We start from the raw sequence: 17,939 nt of genomic DNA, 5'->3' as shown, positions 1-17,939 counted from the left end.
TACTGCATTATGCAATACTGTAAGATCAAACAGTCCCCTTCAAGTCCCCTAGTGGGACTAAAAGATTATGTGAAAAGTAATAAATATATATAATATATACTGTATATATTAAAACCAAATATAAAAATGCAAATCACCCCCTGTCAACAATAAAGAAATTAAAACAAACATAAACACATTCAGTATCTCTGCAGCAGCAGTAGAAGTCCGATCAATCAAGGTATAAAATTCTTTACCCGTATACTAAATGCCATAAAGAGAAAAAATTAACAAAACCTTCCAACACAAAATATCATATGTACCCCAAAATTTGCTTGTCATGCAAAAAACAAGCCCTCACACTGTTCCATTGATGGAAAAATAAAAAAAGTAAAAAAAAAAAAAAAAAAATTAAATTTTATTTTCTTTAATCCACTAAACATGATAAAAATCCTACATTAGTTTGGTGTGGTTATATTCGTAACTCATGCTGACAAGTCATTTTTTCCTGCACAATGAAAGCCATAAAAGCAAAATACAAAAAGATAATGGAATTTTTTTTTTTTTTTTTACCCCTTTTCCCCGCACTTTTCCCCGAACTTAAGATTCTGTTTAGTTGCGTTAAAATGACAGAAGCAGAACTTGAAATCATAAAAGAAACAGTTAGAACTCACATACCTAATATCTCTAACAACCCTACTGATAAATTAACGCAAGATATTTTTTTTTTAGTTCAAAGACGAAGAAAATAATATAAAAAATTTATAAAATACTCTGCGATTCAGGAGAACTTCCTAACTTTATAAGTTAATGGGAGAAGGAATTGAATATTTAATTGACACCAGAGGAAATTTCTAGGCTTTGGAAAGAGACTCATCCCATCTCGCCCTCAACGAGATATCAAGAATTAAACTATAAGATAATATTAATAATAATAATCTTTATATAGCGCTAACATATTCCGCAGCGCTTTACAGTTTGCGCACATTATCATCATCGTCCCCGATGGGGCTCACAATCTAAAATCCCTATTAGAGTGTGGGAGGAAACCGGAGTACCAGGAGGAAGCCCACGCAAACACGGGGAGAACATACAAACTCGTGTGGGAGGAAACCGGAGTACCTGGAGGAAGCCCACACAAACACGGGGAGAACATACAAACTCCTTGCAGATGTTGTCCTTGGTGGGATTCGAACCCAGGAACCCAGCGCTGCAAGGCTGACCACTGAGCCACCGTGCCGCCCACGGCATGTTGGTATAAAACCCCAGATACTCTTTATAGGATTGATAAGTCTTGTAATGACCGAAAATCTACAATGTGGAATTACATTACAAACAATCAAAATGATATCAAACAGAACGTCGTTCCTTGAAGGAAAAATAAAATCATTATGGATCTCGGAAAAAAATAGCGAAGCAAATCCATATATATACGAGTATATATATATATATATATATTTTTTTTTTAACAATCTTCCAATTTTTTTTAACTATTAATGTAAAAATAAACATGGAAGTCTGGGATCCCTGTAATGGTAATAACCTGGATAATTAGATTTTTTCAATATGTAATGTGATAAAACGAACAGCGTCATTCAAAATGTCGCTAAAAAAACAAAAAAAAAAAACAGAAAAAAAAAATCCTCAAACAGGTACGGTGATGGGGAAAAAAAAAGAGTAATGACTTTTGGAAGAAGGGGAGAAAAGAAAAATGAAGGTGTGTGCACATGTTGCGAATTACCCTGCAGATTTTTCCGCGCGGATTTGGCTAAATCCGCCGGTCAAATGACCTGCGTTTTACCTGCGGATTTAGTGCGGATTTCCCCTGTGTTTTGACACCTGCGGATTCAAATCCGCAGAAAATCCGCAGCATGTGCCCAGCGTTTTTTCACTTCTCATAGACTTTAATGGTACTGTACAACTCAGCAGAATCTGCTGCGGACCCGCAGGGCCAAATCCGCTGCAGATCCGCAGCAGAATCCGCAACGTGTGCATACAGCCTAAAAGCGCAAAAAAAAGAATGCCCAGGAGTGAAGGGGTTAAACTTGACCTTGACTAGGTGTCCCACCATGCTTTCCTTCCCCCCTCACTAACACAATATCTCCATTTAGAAAAATTCCCAACAGAGTTATTCGGAAAGTTTTCTACTTTTTTGACTTTTAGATCCCGGAGCGACGACGATCCCCAATAGAGAAGCCAAAGTGAGATTCCTTCACGCCCACCTAATTCCTCTTCACCAAATACTGATCGCGCTTCATTTATTGTGTCCCAGACGGAAGGAAGGAACTCAGAAGAAGAGAGTCAAATGTTAATATATTCATAGACTGAGAGGAGAATAAAAGTCACCAGCAAACAACAAAAAATTCTATAGGAGACCATAATTCTCAAGAGTTTTGTTTTCCGGAAAAAAAAAAAAAGTCTTGTATTTTTTTTTTTACCTTGACCTTTCTTGTTTTGTAGGATGCATTCAATGAAAATGTATGGGAAATAAAAAAGCAAAGTAAAAAAAAAATAAAATAAAGCAAAAAAGACAGCAAAAAAAAAAAAAAAAAATCTAAATGTGAAGGAACAACATAGTGATAAAAATATTAAAAGAAAATAAATAGATAAAGTATACACGTGTTGGAACTGTAATGCGAATGTAAAAAATGAATAAGTAAAATTAAACACGAAGGAAACAAAAATAAACAATTAAATAAAATAAATAATTATGAATGAAGAATAAAACAATCTAAAATAAATACATAGATAATAATAAAGTAAACATTAATTATATGTACATATATATATTACACACCATATAGATACATATATTGATGTATATATAGAGTTTAATATGAAATTTTATATAAATTATTTATATTATTATTTAAAAAGTTATTCATTCAAAATTATGATTCTTATTGCATTTTTTTTTCTCTTTTTTTTGTCCATTCTTGTTGATTAGTTATTTTATTTTTAATTTGTGTTACAATTTATTATGCTTGTTTTTTTGTTTTTTTTACACCAATGCTAATCAGGGTGATCCACACCTTTGGCATGGTCTAGAGGCTCCCGCGGTGTTGATTGACAGCACTGACTTGCTTGAGCTCTCTCTGCAGTTAGTGCTCCCTCGTTAGACAGAGCTGTCAATCACCAGTGTGGAAGGCGGAGACAGGTAAAACCAGCGGATGAAGCGGTGCGCTGAGCCGTTTAGCCACACCCAGGGTGCGCCGAGCATTTGTGATTAAACTGCAGAACGGAGGAAGCGATTAGATCACTAAAGGTGATTTATTTATTCTTTTAGGGTCTATATTCCCTACAAGGATATGTGCTCATTTCCTACTGTCAGTTTCCCTTTAATTTATGATATTGCATAGGCCATAAATATATCATTTATTACAGGGGTAAATGCCGTTGTTCTCCTGGATCTGGCCTCAGTTTTTCTTTTCTTCTCCTATTTGCTTATTTCCTGTTGCTTTCCTGTCGCAGCATCGAAATAAAAAAAGATATTGAGTTACTATACCGGGCATTATTTATGCTATACGTTCTAATATACGTGTTACACCATAATAATCCGACGTCAAACACTTTATATAAGCAAATATATTATTGAGCTACATACCAATGCAATAAAAATCAAAATCAAAGTGAATAATTAAAATTAAAAAGCAATGACATCAAGGGGAGGCTGATGAGAGACACAAAATAATGAAGGGAAGACAGTATAAAGGGCAACCACTAGATGTCGGAATGCTAAAAGGAATGATGATCTCATGTATGTATATGCACATATGTCAGGTTAATTAAAATGCAATTCTAACGTTAGATCTATAGGAATTTGGTGCAATGTAATACACAAAATTAAATTAGTAGTAAAGAGATAAAGATGCATTACAGTGAGACATATACCCAAAAAATTAAAAGAGAATGTGTCATCACATTGCCCTCTACCTCAGACCCCGACGCGCGTTCTGACTCTGCTTCATCTGGAGTTCCTTCTCCCTTTTTGCTATATGTTTCTAAGCGAATGTATCAAATGTGTATCATAAGAAATATATATTTTTTTTTATTCTCCCTCTTCTCCCCAGGGATATATTTCCACAAGGCTTGCCAGATGAATATGCTTTTGTTACCACATTCAGATTCAGAAAAGCCTCTAGGAGGGAAGATTGGTATATTTGGCAAATTATTGACAAGTATGGCATTCCACAGGTATTTCATAAAATATTGTTACTAACTAAAACAATCATTTTCTTTACCTCTGAAGCCCTAAATACTATAGGAAGAAATGAAAATTGTTTCCTAAGTGTGAAACAATATCAATAAGCCATCGATTAAAAACTTGGAAAAAAACATGAAAATGATAAAAATTGTGCCTGCATACAGCTGCCACTAGAGGGAGCTCTTAGCATAGGGAGGTCCCATTGGTCTCAATAATAAATTAGTAAGTACTGAGCTCCCTCTAGTGGAGACAAAATTATCCTGACCTCACAGGAGGAAGGCTCGGGGACAAGGAAACCCCCAAGTTTAACCATGTGGTCAAGTCAACAGAGCTTTGATAAAGGTGCAAAAATTAAAGGGTTTTCCAGGTTTCTGATACCGATGCAGCAGATACCAGTTGGGTAGTGATCTAATCCGGCGCTGAAGTTTCCAGGAACATTCTCCTATTGGACCAGTGATGAGCAGCAGTGGTCGGTGCCCCGCGGTCCTCACCCTCCTGTCTCCCACTCACAGGTGTCGCTGAGGTTAGACGGAGAGAACAAGGCTTTGGAGTACAGCTCGGTGGGAGTCACTAAGGACGCCGTCAGGGCGAGCTTCCGGAGCGGTAAAGTCATTGATCTGTTTGATCGGAACTGGCACAAGATTGCACTGAGCGTGCAGGCGAAGACCGTGACCTTGTACATCGACTGCAAGCTGGTCATGACCGTACCCATCGAGGAGCGAGAGAACATCGACATCCAGGGAAAGACCGTGATTGGCAAACGTCTGTACGACAGCGTCCCCGTAGATGTGAGTGAGAAGGAAACGCAAAAATATCACAACACATTCATTTACTCATAGTAGTCATGTGGGAGGGAATAAACAGAGAGAAAGATAATAGATAGATAATAGATAGAAAATAGATAGATAGATAATAGATAGATAATAGATAGATAATAGATAGATAGATAATAGATAAATGATAGATGATTTATAGATAGATAATAGATAGATAATAGATAATATAGATAGATGATAGATTGTTGTCACATACACATGCTGCATTGTATGTTTTATACAGGGATGTAGCAGAGCTGAATTTGCTGCTGCGCTCCGTTTTCTTCTGTGCACAGCGGGCGCAGTATTGGCCATTTATTACATTACAGATAGCATGTGACATGTAATGACAAGCTCGGCTCTGCTGCCTCCTTTTCCTCCAGTTTGTATCTTCCGCCGTATGACGTGACTTTATTCTGCTTGTTTTTCAGTTTGATCTTCAGCGCATCGTTATATACTGCGACTCGCGGCACGCTGAACTCGAGACCTGTTGTGATATTCCCGGCGGCCCTGTGAGACATTTTACTTTTGCATCCTCAGATATTGATACTCCAAGAATATAACAGCGACAGCACAAAACGCTGCCACTAATCACGAACTCTATGGTGGCCCTTAATGTGACACTCATTTAAACTGTAGAGATGATTTGGCAGTCAGTCCGTTGTGTCCTTTTTTTACATTTCCTTCTGGTAGGACATAACATCATTTTCCCGGTCAGGGTGATTACAGCAAAACATTTCTATTTCTTTTTTATTAAAGTAGTGGGAAAAAAAATGAAAACTTTGCATAAAAGATATCTGGGTCGTGTCCTATTTTCTGAGATCCACTTTTTTTTTAGATTTTTTTTATTTTTGGCAGCATAAAAACTGCCATTTTTTCGCTTTGATTTTTTTCTTTTCGGGCAGTTACTATATGGGTACATTAGCTTATATATTTCGTTAGATTGGACTTTTTTGTACATAGTGATCTCATCTCAATGATGCGTCTTTATTTTTTCTATTTCTTTATTTTTGAATTTTGAAAAGTCAGTGATTTAAACTTTGATATTATTTAATTTTTTTCTCTTTATTTTAGTTGTATGATTAATTGTTCTATAGATTTCAATGCCACATTATTGCAGTATATGATGAAATTGAGAATTTTTTTTATGAGGTCCCGCCATGGGCACCTTGTTGGCCCCAAGCAATCACGTCAGACAGTTTGGGGAGAAGTGCAAAGGAAGCTCGTTCAGGCAAGCACCAGCAACCAGGCTATTTAAATTGCATCCTCAGTGGTTGGCAACGGCATTTACATGTTTAAACAGCAGAGATCAGAGCCAGCTCTGGTCTCTGCTGTTCCTGAGCCTGTACCCAATATACACATATACAATCAGAAAGCAGACATGTAATAAGAAAGTAAAGCCAAAACTGATAGTGGAGTTTTAATGTGAGTTTTAGGGGGCACTGACACTGGCAGTGGACTACTAGAACATCAATAAGCCAAAAAAGATTATCTTTCCCATGAGGAGAACAGAATAAGCAGCCGTCTCTAAGCCACTTATTTCAGCTGAAATACAATTGGATGGGTTAACATTAGAGTTGAGCGATACCGTCCGATACTTCAAAGTATCGGATCGGAATGGATCGGCCGATCTTTAAAAAAAGTATCGGTATCGCCGATTCCGATACCGGAAGTCCCATTCAAGTCTATGGGACTTCCGGTATCGGAATAAGAAAAACCCTGTTTTTGCCTTGTACAGCCTCTCTGGGGTCTGTACGGGCCTTTCGGGGGGCTGTGCCGGCCTGCCAGGGGGTCTGTGCAGGCTCCGGTGGTCTGTGCCGGCCTGCCGGGGGGCTGTGCCGGCCTGCCGGTGGTCTGTGCAGGCTCCGGTGGGCTGTGCCGGCCTGCCGGGGGGCTGTGCCGGCCTGCCGGTGGTCTGTGCAGGCTCCGGGGGGCTGTGCCGGCCTGCCGGGGGGCTGTGCAGGCTTCGGGGGTCTGTGCAGGCATCGTCCGATGGGACTACAAGTCCCATCGGGCGATGCCTGCTACAATGACAGTGATTGACACATTAGCCAATGATGGGACAGTAGTAGTCCCATCATCCGGCTAATGTGTTAAATGTTAAAAAAAAAAAAAAAAATACTACATACATACTACATACATACTACATGCATGCTACATACATACTACATGCTACATACATACTACATGCTACATACATACTACATGCATGCTACATGCTACATACATACTACATATATACTACATGCATGCTACATACATACTACATGCTACATACATACTACATGCTACATACATACTACATGCTACATACATACTACATATATACTACATACATACTACATACATACTACATGCATGCTACATACATACTACATGCTACATACATACTACATGCTACATACATACTACATGCATGCTACATGCTACATACATACTACATATATACTACATGCATGCTACATACATACTACATATATACTACATGCATGCTACATACATGCTACATATATACTACATGCATGCTACATACATGCTACATGCTACATACATACTACATATATACTACATACATACTACATACATGCTACATGCTACATACATACTACATATATACTACATGCATGCTACATACATACTACATATATACTACATGCATGCTACATACATACTACATATATACTACATGCATGCTACATACATACTGCATGCTACATGCATGCTACATACATACTACATACATACTACATGCTACATACATACCACATATATACTACATACATACAATACATTCATACAATACATACATAGACATACAGTACATATAACATAGAGTAACATACTTACCAATACTTGTCACATTGTTCCCCGAAGCCATTGTCTTTTCCGGAATAAATATTAACATAACAAACCACAAAAATACTCACCCACGATCCGAAGCAGTCCACGAGTGTGTCCCACGACGATCTTGGGTAGAGAACTGCAGCATCAGATGATGCTCCCGTTCTCTACGGGCTGCAGGAATCCAATGACGGAAGGTAGGTATCCTTCCGCACTGTATTCCTCCGCCACTTAAAAAAAAAAAAAGTCCCTAGTCTCACTTTATGCCATTGCTGTGTGGGAATTTCCCACGCAGCAATGGCATAAAGTGAGACTAGGGACTTTTTTTTTTTTTAAGTGGCGGAGGAATACAGTGCGGAAGGATACCTACCTTCCGTCATTGGATTCCTGCAGCCCGTAGAGAACGGCAGCATCATCTGATGCTGCCGTTCTCTACCCAAGATCGTCGTGGGACACACTCGTGGACTGCTTCGGATCGTGGGTGAGTATTTTTGTGGTTTGTTATGTTAATATTTATTCCGGAAAAGACAATGGCTTCGGGGAACAATGTGACAAGTATTGGTAAGTATGTTACTCTATGTTATATGTACTGTATGTCTATGTATGTATTGTATGAATGTATTGTATGTATGTAGTATATATGTGGTATGTATGTAGCATGTAGTATGTATGTAGTATGTATGTAGCATGCATGTAGCATGCAGTATGTATGTAGCATGCATGTAGTATATATGTAGTATGTATGTAGCATGCATGTAGTATATATGTAGTATGTATGTAGCATGTAGCATGTATGTAGTATGTATGTGGTATGTATGTAGCATGTAGTATGTATGTAGCATGCATGTAGTATATATGTAGTATGTATGTAGCATGTAGTATGTATGTAGTATGTATGTAGTATGTATGTGGTATGTATGTAGCATGTAGTATGTATGTAGCATGCATGTAGCATGCATGTAGTATGTATGTATGTAGCATGCATGTAGCATGCATGTAGTATGTATGTAGTATGTATGTAGTATGTATGTAGTATGTATGTAGCATGCAGTATGTATGTATGTAGTATATATGTAGTATGTATGTAGCATGTAGTATGTATGTAGCATGTAGTATGTATGTAGCATGCATGTAGTATGTATGTAGTATGTATGTAGTATGTATGTAGCATGCAGTATGTATGTAGCATGTATGTAGCATGTATGTAGCATGTATGTAGTATATATGTAGTATGTATGTAGCATGTAGTATGTATGTAGCATGTAGTATGTATGTAGCATGCATGTAGTATATATGTAGTATGTATGTAGCATGTAGTATGTATGTAGTATGTATGTAGTATGTATGTGGTATGTATGTAGCATGTAGTATGTATGTAGCATGCATGTAGTATGTATGTAGCATGCATGTAGTATGTATGTAGTATGTATGTAGTATTTTTTTTTTTTTTTAACATTTAACACATTAGCCGGATGATGGGACTACTACTGTCCCATCATTGGCTAATGTGTCAATCACTGTCATGGTAGCAGGCATCGCCAGATGGGACTTGTAGTCCCATCGGACGATGCTTGCACAGACCCCCGGACATCAGCACAGCCCCCCGGCAGGCCGGCACAGCCCCCTGGCAGGCCGGTACAGACCCCCACAGGGTGCACAGACCACCGGCAGGCCGGCACAGCCCCCCGGCAGGCCGGTACAGACCCCCACAGGGTGCACAGACCACCGGCAGGCCGGCACAGCCCCCCGGCAGGCCGGTACAGACCCCCACAGGGTGCACAGACCACCGGCAGGCCGGCACAGCCCCCCGGCAGGCCGGTACAGACCCCGGGCAGTCCACACAGCCCCCCGGCAGGCCGGCAGAGACCCCCGGAAGGCCCGAAATGACGGCGCATCATGATGCGCACACCCCGCGCATCATGATGACGTCAGGCTGTCAATCAACTTTGAACTTCCGATTCCGATGCCGAATTCCGATATTGAAAAAATATCGGAAGTCGGTATCGGAATTCCGATACAGCAAGTATCGGCCGATACCCGATACTTGCGGTATCGGAATGCTCAACACTAGTTAACATCCATTGGGGTCTCACTTGGAGAGTGAGGGGGTTACATTTCCTGTTAACATAAATGGCTGTTGTTGTTGAATGCCAAAACTTTCTCATTCTCCATTTGCGTTCTTTTCAGTGTGTGGTCACTGTAGTCACTGAGCCTCCACCTATAATAACGACCTCCACTCTGGCGGAGGGGTGGGGCACTGAAAAAACCGTCAACTGCTCTCACTGTCCATTTGGAGAGAAGGTAAGTACAAGAAGTATATCTGGCGTGTACCGTGTTCTGCAGAATCCCGACTGATACATTGTAGCACATGTAGTAGAGACATTGCGTCTAGGCACCAGTTCAGTGACCCCCATCTGGGTTTATGCATCCAAACCTCACGCAAAATGGGTTCCGGATGTATGTGCCATAGACTGTAATGGTGCCGGTAGAGCGCACGTGGGCTCTGATGTGCATAATTTTCGGGAGTATATGCCTACTGGAGTCGGATATTCAAATTTGATTGGTATCTGCTAAATCCGATGTCAATTGTACCGGCCAGAAAAAATCTCATTCCTCCTATCCACAGCCTTCTCTACAGCTGTCCCGCCATCTCCGATCCTCCCAGCGTCTCTTCCATCTTCTGTCCTCCATCATGCATCTTCTTTCCTCCATCTGCCGCCCAGTTGAGTCTCCCATTCACTGTGCCTCGCGCAATTACTTGATGGGGGCAATGAATATCATTGACATTCATTGCACCACACGCGGTCACGACGAGGGGGTGCGATGAGCGCCATCGATATTCACTCCGCCCCTCGTGATGGCAGGGACCTAATGAATGGAAGACTGGCCAGGAGGAAGAAAAGGTAGAAATACCGATGGTGATGGGACAGGTGTGGGAAGAAGAGACAAAATGTGAGTAGGAGATAATTTTTTTAACCCCTTCACGGTCTTCTATAATTTAGCAAAATGGCGTCCGGTTGCTCCTTTGCCTCATTTGTCTGAGTCAAATTGTTAAAAAAAGGATTCTGATTCATACAGTTTTTTTTATTAATTTGCCTTGAATCGATGCTCTTATCTCTAGTAGCTGCTGATGTTCAGCTCACATGGACGTGTGTGACGGACAGATATTATTCAGCCATGTTTACGTTTGCCCTAAGAGATTATTAGGGTTATGAGTAACTCAGGTATTAATATCTCATACGTAGCATTGATTACCTCTACTAATTACCGTGCTCTTGTACTTAGGGGGATATCGGCCTTCCAGGACCTACAGGTCCGATGGGTCCCAAGGTGAGTGTCACTGTTAGATGTGGAAAAGTCCTTTATTCTGGAAGCCATTGGTCTGAAAATGGTTTGTGGCAAGTTTGAAAGGAGAGGTGATAACTTGCTCATCACTGATGGAGTCTGGCTTGGCCCGCCACCAACCCTGAGACAATGGTTCCGCGAAGCCTTTTATGAATAGAGCAGTGGTCGAGCGAGTCCACACCACCATTCATTATCTATGGGACCACCATCATGGTTTGTGCAGGACTGGAAAAATAATTATTTTTTTTTTCCCTCAAATCAGCCCCGCACCTGTCTACAGTTTGTGCTCAGTATTACATCTTAGCTCTATTCACTTTTATGAACCTGAGCTGCAGTACCAGACCCAACAGCAGACAGGGGTGGCGCTGCTTCAAATCAGAAGCAGACATATTTTTCTAATCCTGGAAAACCCAGTAAATAACAGGGCTCAAAGGGTTTTTGATGATTTTTTTTTTGATGCAGAAAAAACAAGTCTTACAGTAACAGAAAAATAAATGAGATTTCTAAAATCTAACTCACATGGTGGTTTGTCTTTCTTTCGTTTTTTGACCAGTGGAACTTTGTTAAAAATAAAAAGACAGCTAGTCAACTATTTCAGCGTTTTCGCTACTGGACCCCCCTATTGTGATCAAAGTGGCCTAGATGGATAGATGGATAGATAGATAGATAATGTATATATGTTCTTATATATTTTAATATTTTATATAAATATTTTATCTAATATATAAAGCTTAAAGTTTGCATGTATGTATGTGTGTATATATGCGTGTGTGTGTGTGTGTGTATGTCCGGGATAGGCATCCGCACCGTCGCAGCTACAGCCACAAAATTTGGCACAGTCACACGTCTGGACCCCGAGAGCGTCCTAAGCTATGTTGTGAGGCGAAATTTTAACCCCGCGCATTCTAATTCACCAAACAATTTTGCCCCATCTACATAATGGGGAAAAAGTGTGTGTTTATCAAGCCCCGCCTCTCATTATGATGTCACAATGGTTGCCATGGCGACACTGATGTCATCATAGGTTGCAAGTCCTACCCCTCATTATGATGTCATAATGGTTGACTATGGAATGGAGGATGTGTGATGGGTATATGGGCACCGGACTATGGGATGAGGATATGTATGACGGGTATATGGGCACAGGACTATGGGATGGAGGATATGTATGACGGGTATATGGGCACTGGACTATGGGATGGAGGATATGTATGACGGGTATATGGGCACTGGACTATGGGATGGAGGATATGTATGACGGGTATATGGGCACTGGACTATGGGATGGAGGATATGTATGACGGGTATATGGGCATGGGACTATGGGATGGAGGATATGTATGATGGGTATAGGGGCACGGGACTATGGGATGGAGGATATGTATGATGGGTATATGGGCACTGGACTATGGGATGGAGGATATGTATGATGGGTATATGGGCATGGGACTATGGGATGGAGGATATGTATGATGGGTATATGGGCACTGGACTATGGGATGGAGGATGTGTGATGGGTATATGGGCACTGGACTATGGGATGGAGGATGTGTGATGGGTATATGGGCACGGGACTATGGGATGGAGGATATGTATGATGGGTATATGGGCATGGGACTATGGGATGGAGGATATGTATGATGGGTATATGGGCACTGGACTATGGGATGGAGGATATGTATGATGGGTATATGGGCACTGGACTATGGGATGGAGGATATGTATGATGGGTATATGGGCATGGGACTATGGGATGGAGGATATGTATGATGGGTATATGGGCATGGGACTATGGGATGGAGGATATGTATGATGGGTATATGGGCACTGGACTATGGGATGGAGGATGTGTGATGGGTATATGGGCACTGGACTATGGGATGGAGGATGTGTATGATGGGTATATGGGCACTGGACTATGGGATGGAGGATATGTATGATGGGTATATGGGCATGGGACTATGGGATGGAGGATATGTATGATGGGTATATGGGCACTGGACTATGGGATGGAGGATATGTATGATGGGTATATGGGCACGGGACTATGGGATGGAGGATAATTATAATTTGTTATAACTAACCACAATTAGTTACTATGCCCGGGCAGCGCCGGGCTCTTAAGCTAGTATTTATATATTTTTACATATATATTTATATATTATATACTTAGGGTTAATGATACTACTAATAATTAATGTATATATATATATATATATATATATATATATATATTTAAATTATATTTTATATAAATATTTTATATATTTTATATATTACCGTTGTGTATATATATATATGTATATATAATATATATCTTACATTAATACCATTATTACTATATACTAGCAGAAGAGCCCGGCGTTGCCCGGGCATAGTACCTAACTGTGGGTAGCGCTCTCTTCCTTAACAGCCCCGCACTCCACCCACCATCACGCTCTCTCCTTCCGCAGCCCTGTTCTCCAGCCGCCATCACGCTCTCTCCTTCCACAGCCCCGCTCTCCACCCGCCATCCTGTTCTATCCCTCCTCAGCCGCGTACTACATCTGTGTCCCACTGTCCCTCCACAGCCCCGCTCTCTCCCTCCACATCCCCGCTCTCTTCTTCCACAGCCCTGCTCTCCCGCTCTCTTCCTCCACAGCCCCGCTCTCCATGCACCGTCCTGCTGTATCCGTCCGCAACCCCACTCTCCATCTGCATCCCACTCTGATGCTTCGTGATTGGTTGGTGATACACACATACTGTACATACATACATTCACTTTGAAATATAGAGATTATGCCAGAATATTGTCATTTTACTTGAATTAGTCTAAACGCTATAATGCTTTTACTTTCCATACACAAAAACTGTACACTAATTTCAGAACGATGTCACTGAAAATAAGAAAATAGACAAATTGATAAAGATAAGAAATATAAATATTTAATTAATTGAATACAAAAATAAATTATTTTTAAAAAAACAACTTAAAAATGTAAAAATAAAGTTTCAGAAATACATGAAAAAAATATTATTTTTATTTTCATATATTTTAAAAGGGCGAAAATGGCATTCCCGGGCCAATCGGTCCTTCAGGTCCAAAAGGAGAGAAAGGGGAACCTGTGAGTATTTGTCACTTTTGTAACTTCTATGTCTACATGTTACACGGTGAGCCAAACCGTTAGGACCGGAGAGCTCATTGTATTACTTTAACTATTACTGTACAAAAGCACTAAATAATAAGAAAATCTCGGTCACTTTATATTCTAGGGCAGAGTCCTGGCAGCAAAAGGGGAGAAAGGTGATCAGGTAAGAACATTATTCCAAACAAAATCTAATCATGAGGAATGTTGGGATTTTTTTTTCTGAAGAAATAGCTAAATTTTCTTCATGCCTAATCTATTCAATGCGCATGGAATGTGCTTTATTATTATCACAATCACATCGCCGCTCACTTGTCCTGCCGCAACTCCCCGCCTGGACCTCTTTTGGCTCCCGTCGCTTCTGGTATTCAGGGCAGCTTTCAAAGACTAAAAGTGACCAAAGCTGTAGAAAGCAAGTGGAGGACAAGGCGGGAAGCTGCAGCGGCGAAACAGGTGAGCGGCAAGGTGAGTAAACTGTTTATTATTTTTAGCCCCCTCCTGTGCCGCTACAAGACAGCAAAATGAAAGATAGCTGGCCGACCATTTTAATAGATTTTCATGACGTGAATTACAAAAAATAATTGGATTTTGGCAAATTTAATTGGCCATAAACCCATTTGCAGTTTCACAGAGATACACATCTGACATCCATATTTCTTACTACTTGCAGCAATTTGACCACAGCAGCTACCTCCTCAGCTGCTCCAATGTGGCAAGACTAGACTTCACCAGATCTTCCACACTATGCTGGCACCTTCCAGGCCACCTCTGTTACAGGGCAATACTCTCAACCCTCAGCAGTCTCAGGACACCGAGCAGCTCTGCTCCCCCCCGATGCTCGCTCTGATATTTCTCTTGGGACCTCTCCCTACTTCCCAGCCACTCTGTATCAGATCTTCTTCCACTATGCCTATTCTCCATAACTTGTGATGAAAGGGATGCCAATAAACCTACTATCACAGTACATCGAGGCATAAAAGCTCATAAGGACATTGCATGAGATCAATTACAGGAGTGTCAGCCATCTTTCACTCCTTTACAAAGGATTGTTATTCTAGTTCCTTTAGGGTGGCACATATATGTATGTCCTATCTAGAAGCTTTGATGTATTTCCCATCTATAGAGTATCGTCTGCCTGAGGCAACAGGGTCAAAAGGCTGCCTCGGACAGACTTGGCACAAACCACTCCGTCTGACATGCTCCAGAGAAATCCCAATACCCTTTAAACCCTGTACAGGGATCTCGTTATACAATAGGACCCAGTAGAAATCTACCATGGAAGGTCTGCCATCCAGAGGCAGGAGTGGTCCCCAGGCAGGGTCAGAGCCGAGAGGTCACATGAAGGTCAAAATCAGGATCAGTAGGAATAGTCAGAAACAACTGGGGTCAAGACAGAAATACACTAAAGAAAATAGGAGCAGAAGACACACATAGCCAGGGGAACACTAAGCTATGTCTGGTAGCTCCCAGCAGCAAGCTGGAAGCCTTAGTAGGGTGTGGTGCTCTCCAATTGGCTGGAGCAGGTAGCTGATAACTTCAGCTGGAAGCACATACACCTATACTGCCAGATGGAATGACAGTAGAGGTCCCAGCCACTCCAACCTACAGGTCCCAGCCTGCTCCATCGGCCAGCAGCTATTCCAGGGACTTAATACAGGGCATCTGTTTAAGTCCACATCCATATACGAATGTGAAAGGATGAAAGCCAGGGCTTCCCTTGGACCTGCTAGATGAAGAAGCTAGCACAAAGCCCTACTTAGTGCTACCAGGTGACTGCGGACAGAGCCACATGGCACTATGTGGGTCTTACAAACCTCCACATGATAGCCAGTGGTGTCATCACTTCTGTTAGGTAGAATGAAATCCTCAGTGATTGTCAGACATTGCTCAGCTACAATGGGCCTTGTGTTCTTCATGGGACAGTAAAACACAAGGCCTCATGTGGGCCATTTCAGGATGATATAGGCATTGATGACATTTACCTGCCCTCACCTCCCTGAGACCTAAATTCAATTGAGAACCTCTTGGACATTCGACATCAAAGACAGTAGCATCAAAGACAGTCCAGGAACCACTGATGCTCTCATCCAGATCTACGAGGAGATCCCCCAGGACACAATCTGCAATCTCATAAGGAGTGTGCCCAGTTGATGTTGGGAGTATATACATTGAAATGGGGGCCATACACACTACTGATTCATGTTCTGAGAGGCTTTGATGAAATTCACGCAAATTGGGACCGCTGTGATTTGTCTTTTTTAGTTTGATTTTCGGGAAGATTTGAGAAACGGCCCTCAATAGGTTGATAACAGGGATGAATGAACGTGCTCTGCGATACTCAGATATCACGAGTACGTGGGTGCTCGGATATGCTATGCTCTCAGCGAGCATTATCCGGTGCTCGATTTCAAACTCTAATCCCTGTCCTGCATGTCCAGTGGCTGTTACTTAGCCAATAAGCGTGCAGGGTTTACCTGCGAGTAATGCTGCAGCCATCTTTGTTGTGGCATTACCGTGATTAGCTGGCCCTCTGACATCATCAGAGGTTGTAAAAGAACAGGTGCCCCCAGGCTTGGCACCCTGACACCATTGCACTATCTGTGAAAGTTGTTATTGGAGGGAGAGAGTGCTTGTCCAGGCCTGTGTGTGCACAGTATAATGAATCAGAGGCCTGTAGTGCTGACATTGGTACTGAATCTGAACCATCATACTAACAGCCCTTGTAAGGGCTAATTTTGTGCTTTGTAAAAGATACATTCTACATTTAGCCTAGGGAGGGAGAGAAAGTTGCAGGAGAAGAGAGAGTGGCTGAATACAGTCTCTAGGCAGTGATTAGGGCTTTACAGTCTGTTCCAAAATATATAGCTGTGGCAGTTGGCAACCTTTTTTTAGGGGGTGAAAAAATTTACAATATTGTCATCCATGGAGTATTCCGTGCTTTGTGATACATTTACTGTATATGTTATATAACACTTCAAAAAGCATTGAAACAGTTTTCTGTTCAATTACTCATCCATATAGTATTACTTGCTCTGTCATACATTTTGGCGGCATGTACCACTCCAAAAAAGCATTGAAACATTTTTATGAATTCAATTGCTCACCCATAAACTATTGTATGTCTTGCAGTACAGTTCAGTGTTATATAGCACTACCAAAAAGCGTTGAAACATTTTTTGGACTCAATTACTCATCCATAGATTATTACTTGCTCTGTAGTACATTTCAGTGTTATATAACACTCCCAAAAAGGCCAGCATCACCACCTGGTGCTCCTGGGCAAGTGCCAGTGCCCCAGACAAATGTGGAGGAATGGGGGGGTGGGCACACTCACTGTCGGGGACGCTGGCACGCTATGGGGCCTAAGAGTCGGAGAAGCCTGGTGCCAACGTTGGCACCGGCCCTCCTTACTCACCTATTCACGTTCCCCTCAGCTCCAGTATCTTCAGATCTTCAGCATCTTCTTACTCTCTGTGATGTGACATCTCAGGGCAAAGGGCACGATGATGTCACTACAGCGCGCCATCTGCCGAGCAGTGCAGAGTGCCAAAAGACACTGAGGGCGGAGATATGGGAATCGAGGAGAGTATTTGATTTTTTTTAATGTATGGAGCACTATATGGGGCCAGT

At 41.4% G+C, this 17,939-nt stretch overlaps 1 protein-coding gene across 1 annotated transcript in view; it reads left to right on the top strand.

Moving 5' to 3' along the window:
- The window catches only part of COL22A1 (collagen type XXII alpha 1 chain), a 608,111-nt gene that overhangs the window by 187,367 nt on the left and 402,805 nt on the right, over positions 1–17,939 (top strand). Inside the window, exons 6-12 of the mRNA XM_073590381.1 lie at positions 4,050–4,173; positions 4,696–4,971; positions 5,430–5,510; positions 10,027–10,140; positions 11,125–11,169; positions 14,226–14,288; positions 14,437–14,475. Coding sequence (XP_073446482.1) covers positions 4,050–4,173; positions 4,696–4,971; positions 5,430–5,510; positions 10,027–10,140; positions 11,125–11,169; positions 14,226–14,288; positions 14,437–14,475 — 742 coding nt within the window. The remainder of the gene's footprint in view (positions 1–4,049; positions 4,174–4,695; positions 4,972–5,429; positions 5,511–10,026; positions 10,141–11,124; positions 11,170–14,225; positions 14,289–14,436; positions 14,476–17,939) is intronic.

The sequence above is a fragment of the Dendrobates tinctorius genome, unplaced genomic scaffold (assembly GCF_039654945.1).
Source record: "Dendrobates tinctorius isolate UK_male_01 unplaced genomic scaffold, ASM3965494v1 ptg000116l, whole genome shotgun sequence".
NCBI classification, from domain to species: domain Eukaryota; kingdom Metazoa; phylum Chordata; class Amphibia; order Anura; family Dendrobatidae; genus Dendrobates; species Dendrobates tinctorius.
Note: the sequence above shows the minus strand (reverse complement) of the source record. Positions and strands in the feature narration are given on the sequence as shown.